Below are 19901 nucleotides of genomic sequence, written 5' to 3'. Positions count from 1 at the left end.
ACATATTTTTTAATATCATCTAATAAACACGCTGTAAAAATTTTAGAATGCCTAAAGTATGTTTTCCAGGTATAATAATTAAACATATTTGGAATGGTCTGGTTACACTTTAAACCCGAAAAAAAAGTCTGGCACACTTATTTCTAGGTTAAATAGATGCTAAAATTTAAGAATAAACAAATTTCAAGTTGCCTAAAGAATGTTTTTTGGATTTATTTTTTTGCAAATATTATGGGTTGCGCAGTAGCGAAATACCCTCAACCTCCCAGCCAGACTTAGGATTCTGGGTTCACCAGTTAATAAACTATACATTTTTAGTTATTCTAGCTTGCCTAAAATATGTTCTCTAAATATGTCGTCAGCTCTTAGGCTATTACGCGTCAAGGCTTTATTTTCATAGTTAGAAATAAAATATTTAATACCATTTGAGATGAACCGCCTGAACATTTCTTTAAATTCAGAACATTCAGTTTTAAGACGCTCTGTATACATAAATAATTATTGATTTTTAAAATATTATTCGCAAACTAGGGAGAGGGAAATCAGACAACGAACAGAGATGATAGGTGTTACGTAATAGCTTTTAGACAACCGTTCGAGACGCATTGGTGTTATTTTGGTTTTAAAGTTTTGGTTATCGGGACAAATAGTGTTTTAAAGGTAAAGTAAATGTTTTCTTATTATTTAACTAGTGTTAACTAAAGATATAATATTTTATTTTCCTGTTGAAATATTCTGTGCTAAAGCTTTTCCTTATTTATCTGATCTGACCAAGGTATTATATAACATGTGTATGTATTTTATGGATACGATTTATGCTGTGAATAATTTCTAGTTTAAAATTAAAAATAAAGACAATCGTTTACTGTACATTCGTGTCGATGTTTTTGGTTCAGTATGACTTAGTGTGACAATAAAGGCCTTGTTGCGTGTACTAATGTTTTCCAACCGTGCCTGGGCGAATATTTTAGCACAGAAATAAGCAGTCAAAACCAAAGGATTGTATAACTCATAATCTTACTTCGGGTTCCTCTTATTACCGATTCTGAACCGTCCTAGAACTGTGATGCGTATGCGCAGAAGGAAATATGAAGACATTATTTCATTTGCGCATGCTCTGCAGAGTTCTGGGACGGTTCAGGATCGGTAATAACAAGAACCCGAACAAAGCTATAGTCTAAAGATATTGGCACCAAACATATCAACTATAGCTAAGTAGCCTGCAGGTGGGGACCTGCTAACAAACAAATCCTCTTCAGTTATGAATGTTTTGAGTGTGTTAAACCTCAAACCTTGGTATGAACAGTATTTGTGTTATTATTATTTCTCTTTTATTAAAGTTCAGGGAACAGCATAGTTGGGTCCTTTGGAATTAATCTCTCTCTCTCTATCTTTATTCCTACAAAAGGAATGTAGTGGTCAGGTGATGTGTGAGGTTTGTCTCCATAATTCCCTGTCTCGTGCTTCATGTACAAGCGTGTGCAGTGGCTGGTGGGTGATCTTTGATAGCTGGTCTATCCATCGGGAGGGCGAGCGGCCTCTTGGTCTTCTTCCCGGAACCTTGCCCTGTATAATGAGCTTTTCCATACAGTCAGTATCCCTCCTCATAACGTGACCGAAATATTTAAGTATACGTGACTGTATAGAAGTTGAGAGGTGTTCTGTGATGTTCAGTTCTTGGATTATGGATTCATTGGTTCGCCGGGCAGACCAGGGAATTCTGAGCATTCGTCGCCAACAATACATCTCAGTTGCGTCAATTTTTTTCATTTCTGACTGTCTCATCGTCCAGGACTCGGAGCCATACATTAATATAGGAAATATTAGGGAGTGAACAAGCCTTTTTTTAAGTGTTTAGATATGTTTTTGTCTCGTCATATCTTTGAGAGTTTTCGCACTGCCACTCTTGTCATTTCACATCTTCTTATTTCGCCTTCTAACGATCCCAGGATATACATATATATTGACTTACAACCTCAAAACGACCAATGCTCACTACATCAGGTTTGTTGTTATTTGGCTTGTCGATAATCATAATTTTTGTTTTAGAGGGATTAATTTCAAGTCCTCTCCAAGTTTCTCGCTTTCGTCTTCAACCAATTTTAGAAGCTGCAGTAACTCTTCTTCGTTTCCTGCTAGAAGGACCGTATCGTCTGAAAATCTGAGGTTGGTAATTTTGTGACCATTAATTATTGTCTCCCCTTACCAATGTTCCAATGCCCTTCTCATGATATATTCACAGTATATATATTGAATAACTGAGGAGATGCACCCCTGCCTAACACCACAGGTAGGCTGGAAGTCTTCCGAAGTAACGCCATTGAGTGTAATTCTACTTTTGGTATTTACATAGAGATTCTGGATCAATGAAATCAAATGAAGAGGCACGCCCATTTCTTTAAGAACCATCCATAGTTTTGACCATTTGACTTTGTCAAAAGCTTTTCGATAATCTATGAAAGAAATATAGAGCGGATTGTTAAATTTTCGGGCCTTTTCGATAATCTGACGGACATTCAAAATTTGTTCACGTGTTTCTCGACCTCTTGTGAATCCTGCTTGCTCTGGAGGGATTTGTGGTTGAATATACGGTTTTAACCTTTCGTTAATGATATGAAGAAGAATCTTACTGGCATGTGAAATTAGCGCAATGGTACGAAAGTTGTCGCATTTGGTTGGAGATCCTTTTTTGTGGATGGTTATTATGGAACAATCGGTCCAATCTGATGGCCGTTGGTGAGTTTGCCATATCATATTACATAACTTGTGCAAGATGTCCACACCAAAATCTCCAGACGCTTGGAGCATTTCGGCCGTGATGTGATCTGGTCCCGGGGCTTTATGATGTTTTAGGTTTTTTATTACTGCTTCAATTTCCGATTTTAGTATGTCTCGTTCTTCGTTAATTATATCACTGTGGAAAGAGCTATGAAATTAATAGTGAACAAGTTTTTCTTTTACTTGTAAATTTCAGTGCGGCACTCCATTCATTTCATTTAATAAGTAGGGCTATTTACAAATTTAGCGTTTGATTTACATAACCTATTCTCTTTAAATTTCTCTAATAATTGATTCTGTCGAGCGCATCCGAGGTAAGTCACAATAAAAAAATATTTTTAACAACGTAGGTTCCTCTGTTTCATTTAAATTGTTTGTTATACTACTCATTCTTTATTTCTGATTAAAAAATAATGTTCATTTCAGTCATTTAATAAGTTGAATGTAATAATTTATGTCGTTTGAACAATTTTCAATTTTCGGATATATTTACTACTGTTATAATGATTAATTGATTAAATTACGCAATTTTAAAGGAGAAATCAATTTGCTAGACAACTGTTAAATAATAAGTCATCAGAGAGTACAGTAGCGTTTCACTAAAATTTTAATTAATGAAGATTGGCGAGAAAAATACTCGTTTTCTTAATGGATTGATGACGATGTTCTTACAAAAAAAAATATCAATAAAAATTGATAGTAGAATAATAGAATTTCATTTTATTCGCAAGAAAATTAAATGTCCAAAGTCTAATTACGGGTTTTCCAATTTTATTATATAATATAAAATATTACAATTATTGTACTATACGATTGAAAAAAAAATCGGCGTCGAGGACGGCTGAGGAATAATCCATGCTAATTTTGACGATGTTAATCGTTAGATGTTATTTACTTGGGTTTTAAGGTACTCATTTATTTTTATATTGACTAAAAATGAATTTTAAATGGTGTAGTTTGAAATTCGAGAAAAAAATATTATTTTTGGAAATAGATCTGTGTGTTTGGAAACGTTCTATCCCTTTGAATATTTGTATAACAAGAGTTACTGTTAGTTTTATGTCAATTTTTAATAAATGACGTGTAGAGATTTATCTCGCCAAAATTATTATCGATTGTCATTCCCCAGCCGCCTTTGACGCCGTTTTTTTTTTCGACTATTCGGTATTTTTTAATAGTATCGCATTTGGCTAATTATACTTATGTTTTTCGAATTTTGTTTTAAGTTTTACAGCTTTGTCTCTGTAGATACTGAAACCAGTAACTACTTCTGATTACTTGACTTAATATTAGATTAGACTTAAACTGTAAATTTAATTCTTTTTTTTTAATAAGTTAAATTTTGTTTGGCATAATAATTGAACGGTTTTAAAACAGCAAAAGTTGGAATACTTTATAACTGAAAGACAATAATTTGATAACAAAATCTTATATGAAACTAAGTTTCAGTTATGAATAAAATTTTCATAAAAGTTACTAGAAATAATATTTTTGGCGAATGGAATAATGAAGTACATGGGAATATGGGAATCATATTATAACGAAATACTATAGGTGCTTTAATTAAAAATAAATATTATATTTAAAAGCAGACGTGTGTTTTAATATTTAGATGTGGATATATAACGTAAAATGTATGTATAATATACAGTATTGGCCAAAAGTAGATGAACCAATACCAATAATTGCGAAGAAAATCAGATTTGAGGTGTTAAATATCAAAATTATTTTATGTACCTTTGTATGTTAAAAGTTTAATACATTCTTACCAAAATACTACAAACAAATATAAATTCTTCTTTTAGTCTTATCATTTATAGATAAGAATTGGCAAATATTGCTTTTTTGTCTTGGACAAAAGTAGATGAACCAAATATTTTTAAAAATCGTTAGTTTCATTTGTTCTGCTTTTATGAACAATTGCGATTTAAAAACATTTGAGCTCTTGTGATATATCATGCCACGTGGAATTAACTTGTCTGCAGATCTTAAGTTGCGAGTAGTGAATGCTTTTAAGGATGGTTTGAAGCAATCGGAAATCGCTAAGCAATTACGCCTTGGAAAATCAGGGGTACATTATATTTTAAAGAGATATAATGAGAGAGGAGATGTCTCTATAAAAAGAAAACCAGGACGACCTAAAAAAGTTGGTCCCAATATGATAAAAGCCATAAAACGAATTTCTTCACAAGATCCATTTTTGCCGTCAACGAAGATAAAAGCAAAACTTGAAGAAATGGGCTATCCACCAGTGAGTACAAGGACGATCCGATGTAAATTAGTTGACCAGAAGTTGTTTTCCCGAAGACCCGCCAAGAAACCACTGCTATCAAAACAAAATTTGAAGGCCCGATTAGCATTTGCCAAGGAATATCAAAACTGGACTGTGGCACAATGGAAAAAAGTTTGTTTTAGTGATGAATCAAAGTTTAATTTGGTGTCATCAGATGGAATTCAACATGTAAGAAGATAAAAAGAAAACCAGGACGACCTAAAAAAGTTGGTCCCAATATGATAAAAGTCATAAAACGAATTTCTTCACAAGATCCATTTTTGCCATCAACGAAGATAAAAGCAAAACTTGAAGAAATGGGCTATCCACCAGTGAGTACAAGGACGATCCGATGTAAATTAGTTGACCAGAAGTTGTTTTCCCGAAGACCCGCCAAGAAACCACTGCTATCAAAAAAAAATTTGATATCAGAACTGGACTGTGGCACAATGGAAAAAAGTTTGTTTTAGTGATGAATCAAAGTTTAATTTGGTGTCATCAGATGGAATTCAACATGTAAGAAGACCTCCCAACACACGATTGCTACCAAAGTACACGCGACCCACTGTAAAACATGGTGGGGGCTCAATCATGGTATGGGGGTGTTTTTCTGGGTATGGGATGGGGCCTCTCCATAAAATTGAGGGCATAATGGATCGGTTTGGCTACAGAGACATTTTACAAAACCTTTAGTGCCTTATTTGGAGGAAAAATGCCAGTTGTACACTACTTCCAACATGATAACGACCCGAAACATGCCTCACAATTGGTTAAAAGGTTTTTGGAAGATGAAATGGTGACTGTTCTCAAATGGCCATCGCAATCCCCAGACCTGAATCCAATAGAAAATTTATGGGAAATTTTGGATCAACACATTAGGACCAAATTCTACAAAAATAAGCAAGAATTATTTGAAAGAGTCTTGGAAAAATATCTATTTTTCTATAATTGAAAATCTTCTGGGATCCATGCCTAAGCGATGTCTGAAAGTAATTAAGAATAAGGGTTATTACACTAAGTACTAGTAAATTATAAGTTAATTTTTTAGTTTTTGTAAACATAAGATTTTTTTTTATTAAATATATATTTTGTTCGTCTACTTTTGTCTAAATAGTTTTTTCAATTTAAATTTTTTGCTACCTTATTAAAGCACATTTTAAAAAAAACAATGCTATTTATTTTTATAGCACTGACACTAGACTTTAAGTAAATATAGCTCAAATTTTAATTTTAAACATATTAGGAAAAACCCATTATTTTAACAAAGTTCATCCACTTATGGCCAATACTGTAGGTAGAGTATTTATACAGTTTTATATACCGTATTTATTTTATTAAATGTTGAGTCTTTTATCTCATTGTTGTATATATTTTAAATTTTCTCACAATCCTATATTTATTTAAGTTAAATTGTTTTTGTTAGTCAGTTTATTTCAATTAAATTGTTTTTAAATTTGTATATTATTTTTAGAACAATGCGAAGAAAAAGATGTATAGAGGGTGCCATTAGGCTAAAGATTAGTTAATTTAATTATCTTAATAACTAAAAATAATAATATAAGTTTAAATCATATTATATTTTGTATCATTGTTAATAAATTTGGCAAACTAAGTAAAAAAATCAACTAAAAATATACAGGGTGGTCCGAACTGTATTCCGGAAACTTCGGCAGCATATTCTGCAGATAAAAATAAGTAAATTCTATTCTATTATTAATTTGGTTTATTAAGATTTTTATTTAAACAAATTATCATGGTTGGACATGCAGTAACACAGAATTAATTAATTTCAAAACACTTTTATAAAAAAAATAGTTTTAAAGATAAGTTAATTCCATTCAGATCAGAAAAACTAAAATTACTTGACACTTCCCCATCTAATAAACAAAATTTCAGGTTTCCTCTACAGCTGTTTTTCCTTAATTTTAAGAGCAAATCCATAAAATTCCTGCTAAGCCACAGATTAGTACTTCCATCATCGCGTTAATGCTTGTCTGTAAACATAAAAATTTAATTAAGTAAGACAATTTTCCGGCTTGTTCTGGAATCCTTCACAATCCAACTTAATTAAGTTTGTGGTCGTCCAGGGGATAAACACCGATTTAATAATATTCGGTACAGGAGATCGTTATTAGTACCAGAGATTTTACGTAGCTCTAGGAAAGTTTAAAGTAAAAGTATAGCTTAAATGGTAGTTAGATGAGTGTCCATTTTCATTTTATATTATTATTCATAATCTACAGTATCGGACAAAAGTAGAGAAACCTTTTAAAATTGTGTTTTTTTTTGTTAACGCAGGGACTGAGGCCATTTTACGCATTGTTAAAATTAAAGATAGTTCTTATTTAAAGGAAATAATCACATGCCCCACAAAAACTTAAGATTTTATTCAGTTAAATAAAAAACTATAAGGACAAAAATAGAGAAACTAAAAATTAATATAAAAATTACAAGTACATAGTTGTTGCTAACCTAATAAAATTAATAATGGGTAGAGTAACCGCGGTAGCTATACCACGACATCGTTTTGGCATGGAGTCCAATAATTTTCTTATGGTATCTGGTTCAATGGAATTCCAGGCCTCTTTCAAAATTCTTATCAAATCTTTCTTATTGCTAATGTGACTTCGTCTTATCCGGCGATCTAGTTCCTCTCCACAGGTGTTTTAAATGGGGTTAAGGTCTGGAGTTTGGAGAGGAAAGTCCGTAACCCTAATTTGTTCAGACAAAAACCATTCTTGTAAGTCTTTCGATTTATGCTTTGGATCATTATCTTGCTGAAATATCAGGTTAATTATCATTAGCAAACGGAATCATCCCTTTCTTTAAGATGTCCAAATACATAAATCGATCCATTGTTCCTTCTATTACATGCAGTGGTCTCATGCCATAGCCCGAGAAGCATCCCCACACCATGTAAGATCCACCACCATGCTTTACAGTGGTCTTGGTATACTTTGGATCAAATCTTTTCCCTTCTGGGCGATGCATCTACAACATGCCATCGGATCCAAATATATTGAATTTGCTTTCATCTGAAAACAGGACCTTTTTCCAGGCATTCGTCGACCAGGCAAATATTTTTTTGCAAAGGTAAGTCAGGCCTTCTGGTTCTTCTTACTGATGAGTGTTTTTCTGGCTGCTCTTCTGCTAAATAATCCTGCTTCCCTTAGCCTTCTTTGAATGGTCTTAGAGCTTATATTGACACCAGATAGTTTACTCAAAATTTGATTTGCCGATTTATGCGGATTAGTTAAGGCGATTTTTTTAATTATCGTTTCAATTTTTTTCGTTGTTTTCCTTGGCCGACCACTTTTTTAATAGTTTTTAAGAAATTGCGATTTTTGAAATTGGAAATCGTTTTGCTAATGACAGACTTATGCAAATTAAACATTGTGCTTATGTCCATTTGCTGTACACCATTCCGAAGTGCTTTGATTATTTTTTCGCGAAGATCCTCAGACAAATATTTTCGGCGTGGCATATTTTGTAAAAATATAAATCAGATTATCAACAGTTTTCACCTTAAGCAAATAACTACTAAGTTTGGTCAACTTTTATGCTTGTTTCTTTATTTTTGTCCCTTCAAAAATATTTGTGTCCATATTATAAATAAACACCTGATAATGGGAACTATATGATAAGACAAGGAATGTGGCGAAAAATGATGGTGTTGCTAAAAGAAAATATCGAGGGGCAAACCTCTGGTGGTATTTATTGTACAAGCACTTGGTAATACTGGTATTTTTTGGTACTTTTGGTACTAATTTGGTATTTTATTGGTACTAATTTGGTAATAAACTGGTATTATTTGGTAATAAACTGGTTTTGTTCGGTATTAAACTGGTATTAAACAGGTATTCTGTTGGACATCTGGCAACGATGAATGTGGATTAGACGCACGTGGCGACGGCCGGGAAGCTGATTGCATCATTTCTAGCCCCTTTGCATTGAAAATGAGCCGCCTTCGCGCTTCGATCAAAAATTTTTGGTGTTGACCTATTTTATATGAAGTATTTTAAAGTTTTTATATTTAGTGTCCAAGGTTAAATACCTACTTAACAATAAAATATGCCTCGAAATATACATACTTATGAATAATTACTTGTGTTTCGAGGTTAGGTTGCTGGCCTATTTTAAAAATAGGTTATTTTTACCCGATATTAATTGCCAAGCTTGCAATTTTTCAATGCATAAAAATAATTTTTACGCAAAAACGGTACATAGCGTCATACGAAAAAATGTCGAGAAATTAAAGAACTCGCATCATGGAAACATAATATGGATCTCGTTAGAATTTCTTATTTTTCTTGTGCATATAATTATATTTTTGAGCTTATAAGTAACAAACAGCGCAAATAACAAACAATTCAATTACTTTTTATGTCTAGTTTTTATTTTATAAATTTTTGAAGTATCGATGTTAATGGAACCGTTAAAATGACTTTTAAAACGTGTCATGACAGTAGTTTTATTCGAGTTCCCAAAAAGTACGGTTTTAGAACGGTTCAAAACACTGGCACAATATGATTTTTTGCAACGTTTGACATTATTGATTCTCGTAATTAGACTGTGCGATTGTTTTAAACCGTTCTCGAACCGTACTTTTCTGGAACTCGAATTAAGCTTATATGTTTTTCTGATCGTAGTTTGACATGAATAGACCCTAAAGCTCCAAATATCTTAAATTCTTTAGATACTAAAAAGAATAATACTAATTTGGTATTTTTGGTTCTAATTTGGTATTTTTTGGAAATAATTTGGTATTTATTGTACACCATTTTTCGCAGCGGTTTGCCCCTCGGAAAATATGTTTAAAACAAACATTATTTTAAATATTGGAGGTTTTTGAAATCCGACAAGTTTTAAAAAGTTTCTCTACTTTTATCTGTTAGTGTATACTAAGGACTGGCAAAGGTTAGTCTTGGGTCGAGATTTCCGTATGTAAGAAGAGTACAATACGTTTATAATGTACTGAACAAAGAGAGGACAGTAAACACGTCTGTGCACATCGCTAAGAGACGTGGAAGGGGATATAGCAGATTTGTCGCAGTTGACCGGTCGACCCAATCAATACCTCTGTCAGTGTCAGTACTTAGAGTTCTAGGGAAAGGTATACGTCAGGCGTTCAGCTTCACGATTTAATTACGTCTCGTGATACTTGATTTGTTTATTTATTAACGAGTCGTTGTAATTTTCAATGTATATTGATTTTTTTTAAGTGCAAGCTAGAAACACTTGCATTTTTGGTAAAAATAAGTGGAATTGAGTGGGTGTTCGATAGTGGTCGCGCTATTAGAACTCTGAATTCAAAAATCGATATCTCGAAATCTATTAGAAATAATAGATTGTAGTTTTTTCAAGACCTTGTTAATATTTCTGCTGTATTTTCTTTGTAGACAGTATGTGAAAATCTTTACCAATAAAAAAATTACACGATTGCTGAAAATTGCTATGCTCTAAAAGTAAATGGATGGATTGTTTACAATTTTTGAATGGAAAAAACAACCTTATCGAATTTTTCTTATGTAAACATATTGTAAAATATCCTATCTTGAAAATAAAAAAAAGTTTCAATATCTAAAGTGGTTCTTGAGTTACGGCCTGTTATGTGTTAAAAAGTTGAGTTTTTAAATTATCACGATTACTGACGTTTTCTCGTTATAAAAAAATGACACCCTAACGATACCCTTACAATTTCATTTCAGATGCTCAGAAACATGTCTAATAATTTTATCTAGTTATCTCTTGAAAAACAAGTCTTTTAAAAATAAGCGGTTTGCGATCGTGATTTCACTTTACTTGCTAGGGAAAGGCGTATCGGCAACGCCGCAACAGCACACCGTCGCGCGTCGCGTCGGTCGGTCGCATTTCCCTCTCTCCGACTTAATAAGATCCCTATGCGATTTACTTCCACACATGTAAATGCCGACCCAAAAGTAACAGTTGCCAGCACGGTATATTGTATTTCATAAATATTCAAACTTCTATTAAAAGTACTGCGTTATACATCGGAAATTTATCTTTATAGTTATAATTAATGCATAAATTAAAACTTGCCAGCATCGACAAATTTAGATTATAGCTGACACTATGAGCGTCATTATTCATTCTGGATTTTAATTTGATTTCAGCTCAGTTCGAACGATGAAGTATTGCGAAGGAGGGAGGCCACGCTCCGGCAGCATTCGTTTTTCCAGCTCAGGGTGTATTTACGAAGGGGACACGGGCTGGTAGCCATGGATAAAAACGGTGAGTTGGACCTAGGTTTAATTGATTTGTAATTAAAACGAATATGGAGGGATGTTTTTATACGATAGATGGGTTAAAATATGGTTTAAATTTATGACTATTAGGCAAAGCATTACAAACTTCACATACTAATAAAAGAGAGCCGAGACACAATTATTACAGCCTTCCATCAAAACTGCCGGATAGGGATTGCTTCATGCTAGAAGCAAAATGATCGGCATTTAACAGATAATATATGTAAATCTTTTTACAAAAAAAGCACTAAAACTAAATTTGAACGTATACTAGGGTCGGAATTACAGATCTTGTGTGCCCATTTCGTGTGTACGTGTGTACGAAGAGTACGGTCAACACGCTTAGTAAAATAAGATGTACTGAATAAAGACAGGAGGCAAGTATTCTCCCAAGCGCATGGAATTAATCTGGCGCTAGAGATTAAGTGATTATGTAATAAATACTTCGTATTTTTGCTCTCTCCGACTTACTAGATTGCCATAGCGATTCACTCCTATACATGTAAACGCCGACCCAAGGTTTCGCTTGCCAGCAGGGTATAGTCCTCATCTGTTGAGTTTTTTGACAAATTCTATACAGTCATAACAACGACGGCGACGCACAGTGCTTCGTCCCATGGACAAAAATCAAAAAATAAGTTAAAATTTACTAATATCTGAATATATAATTTTATACTTATAGCAATGTTCAACCATCCTGTATATTATTTTTCATAAACAGCGTTTTTGTTAGCAAATATTTTCACTAAAAATAAATTTTGCGATCATTATCTCATCAGTGAAAAGAATAACATTCATAGTAGTCTGTATATTATGGAGTTAAACGGGTACGTACTTAATTGAAAACCACTATGGATATTGTTAAACAAGGTATGTACTTTAAATTTATTTCTAAACAAGTTCGTGATTGTTTAGTTTTTATTTATTTTTTAAGATGATTCTTAAATGGGTATAAAAATTTTATTTTTTCAAACTTCAAAAAGGCATTTAAAAAAAACATATCAAAACATATCGTATTTATTGAATATTTTTGTTGCCATATTCATACACTTTTAATTTTTGTATAGTTCACCTGCGTCTGCTTGCGACGAACTTTATTTTATAATACTTTTCAGATGGAGTAAAATTGATTAGCAATGCCGATCTGGCTAATACTTAGCTTGATCATAAGGACAAGAACTCAAAATTATTTGTATTTCAAAAAATATGTTCTTATTAGATATTGATGAACCTTCCAGTCAAATGAGACACCACTTGTGCCTGAAAAAGTCCACTATGTTGGAGCGAAACGTCGCATAAAAAAAGTGCCCATCTTTCAATTTATTATATAATCTCATACCCAAGAAAAGGAAAAAATAATATATGGATATGGTCTATTAAAGAGGTAACTATTAACATCCGAACCCCTCATAGCGACAAAATGAACAGTAACAACGCGAAAAAGTAACATATTAGAAAATGATGTACAGAAATATCTTATATGTGAGGATACTTCATCTACCTGATTTGGATACTATAAATTTGGAAGATTCTGTCAGCAGTAATTCTTCTGAATCAAAGTAGTTACGATCTATGCATTTTGTTGTCCTAAAGTAAATTTATAGTATCTTAAGTTTTTTTTTTAATTAAATATAACATTAATGTTTCTTTTTCATTAAACAAAAACATTTTTATCTTATCTTACGTATTAGGCTTATATTGTAGGAATCATGTTCTAATGTTATTTCAATTCTTTTTTATCACAGGAATTTATTTAATACTTACACCGTTTTCATACTATAAATTATTATTTGCTTAGATGGAACACAGCTCCAATATTTTTATTATTTATTAGATTTTTTTTCATAAACGTGGGACTAAGAACATCATCATTTAGTACAATGAGAGTACTCATCATTTGTGTCAAATAAACCTAGTTTGAATAAATTGCTTACAATAAAAGAGAAGTTTTGGATTTTTGTCCTCTAGAGCAACATGTTCGAAGCACTGTGCGACGTGGCCGGTAGGCTGTCAGCAATGCAGTTCCACGGATAGAGGTCGATATTTAGTTTATTTTTTTTTCAATAACTCGGAAACGTTTGGTTTGAGGTACATTGTGTGATTTCGATTTTTGCTTAGAATTGAAGGAAGAATTGAAGTATGCAATAATATACAGGGGGTTCTATTTAAAAAAAATAAAACTTTGATGTGCCAAGAATTTATGACCGACCCTGTATACATGAATTTATTACTCGCTAATAGATATTTATAAACCCTATAACTTTTATATTTAACTTTTTGCGGTACCTCCTATATTTTACCTAATAATCGACCGTTTCCATACATAACAGCGACCCTGTATAAACAACATAATATTAAATTATCGATCTTTTTCATTGAAATTTGATCGATGATTTCAATTATTACAATTCATTGTCTATCGTAAAAAAAATGAAAATGGTAAGGTAGATACTACCACAGATTAGGTATATTATATGTATACAGATAAAAAGTCTTATCCCTAATTCGTTGTACGAAAATTGTTTTTTATGACGATGTGCAAACGAGTAAAATTTCCTGTCTGCAAAAATAAACTCCCATAGCTGCCGGTAACTTGCCGATACTTGCCCTATGACAGATATCGCAAATTTGTACCGACGACTCTCGGTATCTCTACCGTGAGGTTGACAAGGGCACGGTAGAGATACCGATTTTCGTCGGTACAAATTTGCGATATCTGCCATAGGACCGATCGGTAACTATGACAACAACAATTAACACATTTTTGCTATATACAAATACGTATCGAGAGCTGTCGTAACTTACTGATACCGACGATTTTACAGAATAGCGCCCCAGGTGTTATTTCCTTTACGTAAGGTGGTATTAACTCTCTTCATTTATAGTTATCGGATCGGAAAGAATTCTGTTCGCGTCGCGTCCGCTATTTAAACTTAACCTAACTTTGAAATTGTTTTGTTTACTAGGTATTTTAAAACTAAAGGGCTAAAGTGCTTATTTCCAGTACTTTATTGTTCAACGTCTGCCAGTGGGTTTAGGGCAATAAGCAACAAATTCTCTTAGAAGGGCTAAGTCCAAGGTTATTAAAAGATAAGGTTATCTCGTAACTTCATCCGCCATTATCGAAAACGTCATCTACTACGTCATAGGAATGATACCGCTCACAGATAAAGGGATAAAAACTGCCCACAGTCCGACAGTGCATTTCCAAATCGATATTCATTGTGTACTTTATTGTTTATAGGGTATGGCGTCAATAGTTTTCAGTTGTTTGATGTGTGTTTTCTTTATTGTATTGTCCATCTATCTCTCTTTGTCGGTTGCATTTTATTTTCTATTCCTTTTACCTATGATTTTATACGTTCTATCTACGTCAGAGGGATGCTATTCCGTTTCGCTCCTATTGGTCCAAAAGTTGCGAGACAACCTTACCTTTTAATAACCTTGGGCTAAGTCGTCATTTGTTGTAAACCTAAGCCTCTTTATAGGTTCTTTAATATTGAAAGAGGTAATCCCAGCTACTTAAATATCAAATTACCTAATAAAACTAAAGTAATAATTCAAAACAATTCAAACATAACCTAAAATAAAAGATCTCGCCGGCCGGTCCCGCTTGTCAAATACCCGCACATGCCTATTTAAGCAATTTTTAAACGTTATTTAGAAATAGCGCTTGGTGTAATTGATTCGCAAATTACATCAGGTGGTAACGTTATTAGCGGGCGTTGCGTTAAAAATTGACTCGCGCATATCGTAACCATGATAAGGTACGCGTAAATACTGCATGACGCTATTCGGTTTTCTGATATCTGTCTAATAACTGTGCAGGTCAGGCGCTGTGCACAATTTTAGAGGCCATAAGTGGGCGTGCTATGTGCGCAAACTAGTAACCTAACTAGTGCCCGATTCCGAAAATTGGAACCACGAAAAACAATAAAGAAAAAACAAAGTTTATAATCTGTCTACCTACAAAGTTGTGCATACTTGTTTTACAAATAATACTTTCAACACAAACCGGGCAGATAAAATTACGGCTTGTCTTATGTAATTAGAAAGTTTTCCTTTTAATTCCTTCTGGACAAATGAAACGACTTTTGTAGTTTCTCTGGCTTATCCAATAAATTTTCCTCTTGGTAGGAGTCTCGGAAAGATAGAACCCGACTAATTGTCTCGGTTTTTTTGTTTTCAGCATGCGTTCCACCTTTTTTAATTTCTATTTCTTTTTACGCTTTTACCTTGAGGGTGATGCATTAAGAATATTAAGTAGATCTACCTTGATTTTTTATTTTAACAGATTTTGTAAGTGTCTATCTTCGCGACTTCTGTAGTAAAAGCTTCATTATTTTATTTTTTCAGATTTTAATAAATAATAATGCTGATTTTTTTTGTTTCTTTAATATTCTTGGGAATCTTTTAATTTATTGTGATAGTTATCATCATCATCATCATTTTCAGCTTATTTTACTATTTCCAATTATGGTGTAGCCTCCCTCACATATTTAGATACTTTCTTTGTAGTTGGACCCATTGTCGTCTATTGTTAGCTCTGCGGGTTCAACAATTTATCCCTGCTAATTTCCTAATATCATGATCCCATCTCAGGTTTGTGTTCTTCTACGCCTCTTAATTTTATTTTATTATCAATTTACTTACATTATATTATCCGTGTTTCATTTTAAGTCAAATAAATTGGAAGCAATACCTTTAATTTAGTCATTTTTTTCTAGGTGGCACCATGTGGGCACCATGCTGTTATTTTTCTAGTCCATCTGTTGTCCATCCTTCTTGTCTGGTATCCTGCCCATTGCCATTTGAGGGATTTGATTCTGTGGATGACATCTATTATACGGGTCTTTTGTCGTATTTGCTCTATTCTTTTACGGTCTTTCTTGGTTATTCCGACCATATCATTATTTAGTTCCATTGAGCGTTGTGCGACCTGCAGTTTCCTCATAATGTCACCAATACCAAGGCTTTTTTATATTTTTTTTCCTTATAGCGTGATCTTATTGCATTGGTTTCACTCTTTTTGGTTGGATTGGTTTAGTTATTTGGCGGGTTGGTTAGCGTGGTTATTTGGAGGGTGTTAATTCATTGGTTATTTGGTGGGGTTGGTTGATTTTTACTAATTTATATTTGTTTTTTATATTTTTTATCAGTCTCGTTGATTAAGTTGGTTATTTGGTGGGGTGGATAGCGTTGATTAGTCCTTATAAAATTTCTATATCTTATAAAGCCGTCAATTGCGTCACATCAACGACGTCATACCTATTAACGGCATTTTAGTAAGCTACCGTTTAACGGCAGTTAAAGTACAGCCTTCTGGATTTGAATATGATTGAATTTCTTCCATATTCTATACTAACTTATACGGGATATTTTGATATCTTAGCAAGCTTATAACTGTGCAGAAATTCGTAAAAGTTTGTTCAAAATATATTCAACAGAACTTGCGGAAAATGTAGTAGCAGAACATTTCTCTATATTTTTTTAATTCTCTATTTTTTCATTATTGTCAATTATTCTCAATAGAAACAAGAGGACTTTCTGTTTAAGCAGATATTTTACTGAATATTTTTTTCATAATTTGATGATAAGAGTTTTGGTAAAAATTTTAGTTTTAAACAATAATTAAAAGTAGTTATAGAAATTTGACGATATTTTGCCATATTTTGGTAGCATCAATTAAAGTTAATTCGAACAGTTTGTTACTATCCCAAGTACCCCAATAAAAAATCGACGCACAGCACTTTAAATTAACGATTTGCAGTTGGACTGCAGCCAGGAATTAAGCGATGTCCATTATGGTCTAATGTGATACACAATCTAGTTATTATTGCAGAGTGTACCTAAAGCTAAAAGTTAGCTATATCTATCTTAACGATGAGGAAATATTTATTGGAATTGATTTAATAAATACTATTTCCTATACAAAAATATTTACTATGAAATAGATTTAAATAATATTAGAAAAAATTGGCGCCGGGAGGCACGTATAGCCACCCATACTAAAATATGTTAATAAAAAGTTAGTAGATAGTTCTTTTAGTTTCAAAGTAAAGGAATTTTTCCAATTTTGGTCCGCGGTTATTTCCCCTATCCGCTACCTGGGGTCGCGTCCCAACGGACTACGGAAACACGGAATATTTCAAAAACTGCGACTTTGATTGATTTTGATGTTATTACAAATTTTGTTGCAAATATTATTCCTATCCTTAAATTGAAAACCGCGTTTCGCTAGCTACTGTAATTTTGGAGTTTCGATTTTTTAAAATTTTTAACCCCATTTTCAACCCCCACCCCCACCAAAAACTAATGGTCAGATACTCGGGTGCCACAATATTTTTGTGCCAAATTTGGTTAAAATCGGTTTAGCGGTTTTTGAGTTATCGTGTTACAGACGGACAGACAGACAGACAGACACCATGAAAATATTTTGAATTTAGGTCATTTATGACCCAAATAACTCATTTTGGGTAAAATTTAAAAAAAAAACTTTTTTTGCCGATTTTAATAGCCTACCATACCTGTTGGTACTTAGCTGGGGGTTGTTAAGTAGAGTCGCTTATATCAGGTCTTCTCTTTCAATCAAAACAACCATTACAAAAGAACACATTTATTAAACAAAAGCTTACAGCGTGGATAAAAATATCAGAAGAAAAACTTCAGGAAATGCCAAGACGTAAGGGTATGCTCAAATGAGTACTTACAGGAACATCTTCAACGTCTTCGCTGTCTTCTACCGATTCACCTCTTCTCTTTCAATCAAAACAACCATTACAAAAGAACACATTTATTAAACAAAAGCTTACAGCGTGGATAAAAATATCAGAAGAAAAACTTCAGGAAATGCCAAGATGTAAGGGTATGCTCAAATGAGTACTTACAGGAACATCTTCAACGTCTTCGCTGTCTTCTACCGATTTACTAGTTACTGATTAACTGACTGTCAACTGTGACTGACCATTGAACTGACTAACTGATCTGATCGCAACTAACTGACTGACCTCATGCGACTCCCCGCGCTCTCTTCAGCATACTCTTTATATTCTATATCCCTCGTGGTCATCGTTGGTTACGTCGTTCAATAGTGTTCCATCTAATTACATTCACCCGGCTATGACCATGAAGAAACCGAACTTCGGTGACCTGCGTTTGATTATCGACCGGAGATTGTTGTATTTTAATTGTTTATTTATTAACGTTATTTAATAACATATCTGGGTCGATGGCATGCAGGTAACCGATTTCCTGGGCCTACATCAAATTGGTTTACTAGAATTATATTTTACATGTTTTTTCCCAATTTGATATAAACCCAAGTTGACTCCTGTCCGTATAACTATTCCATTCTGTTCCAGGTCTGAGCGATCCCTACGTCAAATTCAAAATAGGAGGCCGGTTAATTTACAAATCAAGGACGATATACAGGGACCTGAATCCCGTGTGGGACGAGAGCTTTACAGTGCCTATCGAAGACCCCTTTCTTCCCATATCCATTAAGGTGTTCGATTACGATTGGGGCTTGCAGGTAACTATCTTTCTTATGCTTTTATTCTTATGCTTTCTTTGTTGCAATCCAAGAATATAATTTTCCACAATATGACAACTATTTAAAAAAAATCCATTGCTGGCCTTGTCATTGGACAACGTATAGCATTAATATTGTATAGTATATGTGATGTACGTTGTAGGTGTCGCAATTTTTTTTATATTTGGACACCTACAACGTACATCACGAAGTGTACGTTTTCATGTGAAACAAAATATAATTGTACCAAAGAAAACAATAAAATATTTGGGGATTGTTTTTCAAGTGGGAGGAGGCTTTTCTGAGCATATCCGACATACAGTTTTGAAAGCAGAAAAACAGGGCGCCATGTTATCCAGAATTAGGCCAAACTGGTCTACCTTGGGTCAAACGAAACGCCGAGTGCTAGCTGCTGTACAAGCATCTACAATTCTGTATGGATCCGATATTTGGGGAGAAACCTGCAAAATTCGGAGTCATAGAGAGAAACTTCTTGCAGTACAACGAAGATTGACCATAAGGGTATGTCGTGGATACAGGACAATATCTGCGGAGGCTGCACAAGTTTTGAGCTCAATGGCCCCAATAGACATAGCCAGACATAGTCAAGAAAGAATGGAAATGCAAGAACATTCAGGAAGAAAGTAGAAATAGAGTTTTGGAAAAATGGTGTAAAAGATGGAGTGAAAACAGAAATGGGAAAGGTAAATGGACTAGAACACTTATAAAGGATCTAGGGTGTTGGCTAGAGAATATGGAGAAATGAGTTATGCCATGAGTCTTCTGGCCACGGTTGTTTCAGGTATTACCTACATAAAATAAAGTTAGTTGATAACCCGAGATGTCTCTATGGCTACTCCGATGCTGATACGGTGGAGCATACCCCGATGGACAGCTGAACGTAGGGTTCTATACAAAAAACTAAGAGCCTTAAAAATTAAGATTTCCGATCTAATTCCAGAGATGATTCGATCTCCAGAAAATTGGAATAGTGTTCACAGTTTTATGGAAACACTAATATAAGTTTTACTTAAATTTTAAGTCTTAAGTCAGC

General features: G+C 33.5%; 1 protein-coding gene across 3 annotated transcripts in view; it reads left to right on the top strand.

Moving 5' to 3' along the window:
* Positions 1 to 19901, top strand: part of LOC115877652 (multiple C2 and transmembrane domain-containing protein) — a 153580-nt gene that overhangs the window by 91984 nt on the left and 41695 nt on the right. For all 3 annotated transcript variants that reach the window (XM_030893905.1, XM_030893907.1, XM_030893906.1), the window contains 2 exons: positions 11185 to 11302; positions 18678 to 18847. In XM_030893905.1, the coding sequence (XP_030749765.1) occupies positions 11185 to 11302; positions 18678 to 18847 (288 nt within the window). The remainder of the gene's footprint in view (positions 1 to 11184; positions 11303 to 18677; positions 18848 to 19901) is intronic.

This window comes from Sitophilus oryzae, unplaced genomic scaffold (assembly GCF_002938485.1).
Source record: "Sitophilus oryzae breed Bouriz unplaced genomic scaffold, Soryzae_2.0 scaffold_1496_pilon_pilon, whole genome shotgun sequence".
NCBI lineage: Eukaryota > Metazoa > Arthropoda > Insecta > Coleoptera > Curculionidae > Sitophilus > Sitophilus oryzae.
The sequence above is the reverse complement of the archived record's forward strand: the minus strand, read 5'-3'. Positions and strand labels throughout refer to the sequence as shown.